Source organism: Nannospalax galili, unplaced genomic scaffold (assembly GCF_000622305.1).
Source record: "Nannospalax galili isolate Female #2095 unplaced genomic scaffold, S.galili_v1.0 scaffold92, whole genome shotgun sequence".
NCBI classification, from domain to species: Eukaryota; Metazoa; Chordata; class Mammalia; order Rodentia; family Spalacidae; genus Nannospalax; species Nannospalax galili.
In genome coordinates, this window is record NW_008331545.1 from 292,097 (window position 1) to 293,992 (window position 1,896).

General features: G+C 46.7%; 1 protein-coding gene across 4 annotated transcripts in view; it reads left to right on the forward strand.

Moving 5' to 3' along the window:
• LOC103728721 (bromodomain adjacent to zinc finger domain protein 2B) overlaps positions 1 to 1,896 on the forward strand; it is a 125,712-nt gene that overhangs the window by 82,466 nt on the left and 41,350 nt on the right. For all 4 annotated transcript variants that reach the window (XM_029560396.1, XM_008826679.3, XM_029560395.1 and 1 more), the window contains one exon: positions 1,061 to 1,123. In XM_029560396.1, coding sequence (XP_029416256.1) covers positions 1,061 to 1,123 — 63 coding nt within the window. The remainder of the gene's footprint in view (positions 1 to 1,060; positions 1,124 to 1,896) is intronic.

Genomic DNA, 1,896 nt, shown 5'->3' on the forward strand with positions numbered 1-1,896 from the left:
CAAACTAGGAGTATAGAACGGCGAGGCGGGGGATGGCAGGGTGAATGTCGCTTAGGGAGTCCCGGCGCGGAGAGCTGCGCTATAGACTTACCCCAAGAGGCCTGAGGATAGTAGTGCAGGCTAGGAGAGTTAGCCGGTGGTGCAGGCCCAGGGAAGCAGAGAGAGGTGAGGGCGGGGCCAGGACCAGAAGTGGTGCTCCTGGAGCCCAAGAAAGGGACTGAGTTGCTCTGGGTGAGAAGGATCAGGAAGCAGTATTGGTTCCCCAGGTGTCTGGGGCCCCGAGACTAGGAATGGCGCAGGGCCCAAACTAGGAGTATAGACCGGTGAGGCGGGAGACGGAAGGGTGAATGAGTTTCTCTGGGTGAGAAGGGTCAGGAAGCAGTATTGGTTCCCCAGGTGTCTGGGGCCCCGAGACTAGGCATGGCTCAGGGTCCAAACTAGGAGTATAGAACGGCGGGCGGGGGGGACGGGGGGTGGGGATGGAAGGGTGAATGAGGCTTAGGGAGTCCCAGTACGGAGAGCTGTGCTATATACTTACCCCAAGAGGCCTGAGGATAGTAGTGCAGGCTAGGAGAGTAAGCCGGTGGTGCAGGCCCAGGGAAGCAGAGAGAGGTGAGGCTGGGGCCAGGACCAGAAGTGTTGCTCCTGGAGCCCAAGAAAGGGACTGAGTTGCTCTGGGTAAGAAGGGTCAGGAAGCAGTATTGGTTCCCCAGGTGTCTGGGGCCCCAAGACTAGGAATGGCGCAGGGCTCAAACTAGGAGTATAGAACAGCGAGGGGGGCGGTGATGGAGGGGTGAATCTGGCTTAGGGAGTCCCGGCGTGCGGGCTCGGAGAGCTGCGCTATAGACTTACCCCAAGAGGCCTGAGGATAAAATATAAAAATATAAGAGTTAGCCAGTGGTGCAGGCCCAGGGAAGCAGCGAGAGGTGAGGGCGGGGCCAGGACCAGAAGCAAATCAACCCTACACGTGAAACAAAAACAATAAATAAATAAATAAATAAATAAATAAATAAATAAAACTTTGAAACAGATAAATAATACTATGTTTTATTGTGTTTAGGATGAAGGTGACCAAGCAGCAAGTGTTGAAGAGCTAGAAAAACAGATTGAAAAACTGAGCAAAGTAAGCACTCTTCAGATTAATGTGTACTTTTTGTTTACAGTATTCTAAAAATCTACATTGTATGGGTTTAATCTTTCTGACTGCTATGTAAAAGCAGCCTTCCTGAAGAACTTTAGAAATCCTTTCACAGTTAAACCTTAGATGTTTAATACCAAGGTTAACAGCCTGCCTCTAAAGACATGATGTGAACCTAATCTAGGAAGAAAAAGTTCTAGACTCTTTTGTTCTTGTTTGGAATCAACATATCACTAAAGTCATTATTTCTTGGAACTAATTACTGAGAAAATTTAGTTGTGTTTCATTAGTAATGGTTTGAGTATCTAGATTTTATTTTACATTTGTTTATTTTTGTATTATATTCACAGTAGATTAATAAATAGTAATACGTATTTATCATTAAAAACTAGATTTTGGAATGATTAATGAAATTTAAGATAGGTTTTTTTGTTAGAGAAAATTAGTTTTTAAAGAATTATTGTTGGACCCCCAGACTGGGGTACCCAATGTTCACGGGAGGTCACACCCCAATAACTCAGTCCTCAAATCAGGAGATGCAACAAGCATGAGGATTTATTGGCGTTTTGCAAAACGGACTCCCACCTCACTTGGAGGACAGAAGTCCAGAGCCCAGTTCACAGGTTTCTTTTAAAGACAAGCGGTGGCTATGTGCCAAGCAGAAAAGCGGCTGCTATGTGCCAAGCAGAGGTAGGGGGAATTTCTGAGATGATTTCCAGCTTGGGCAAAGGAGCATGAAAAAGGTCAGCTCAGCTTGT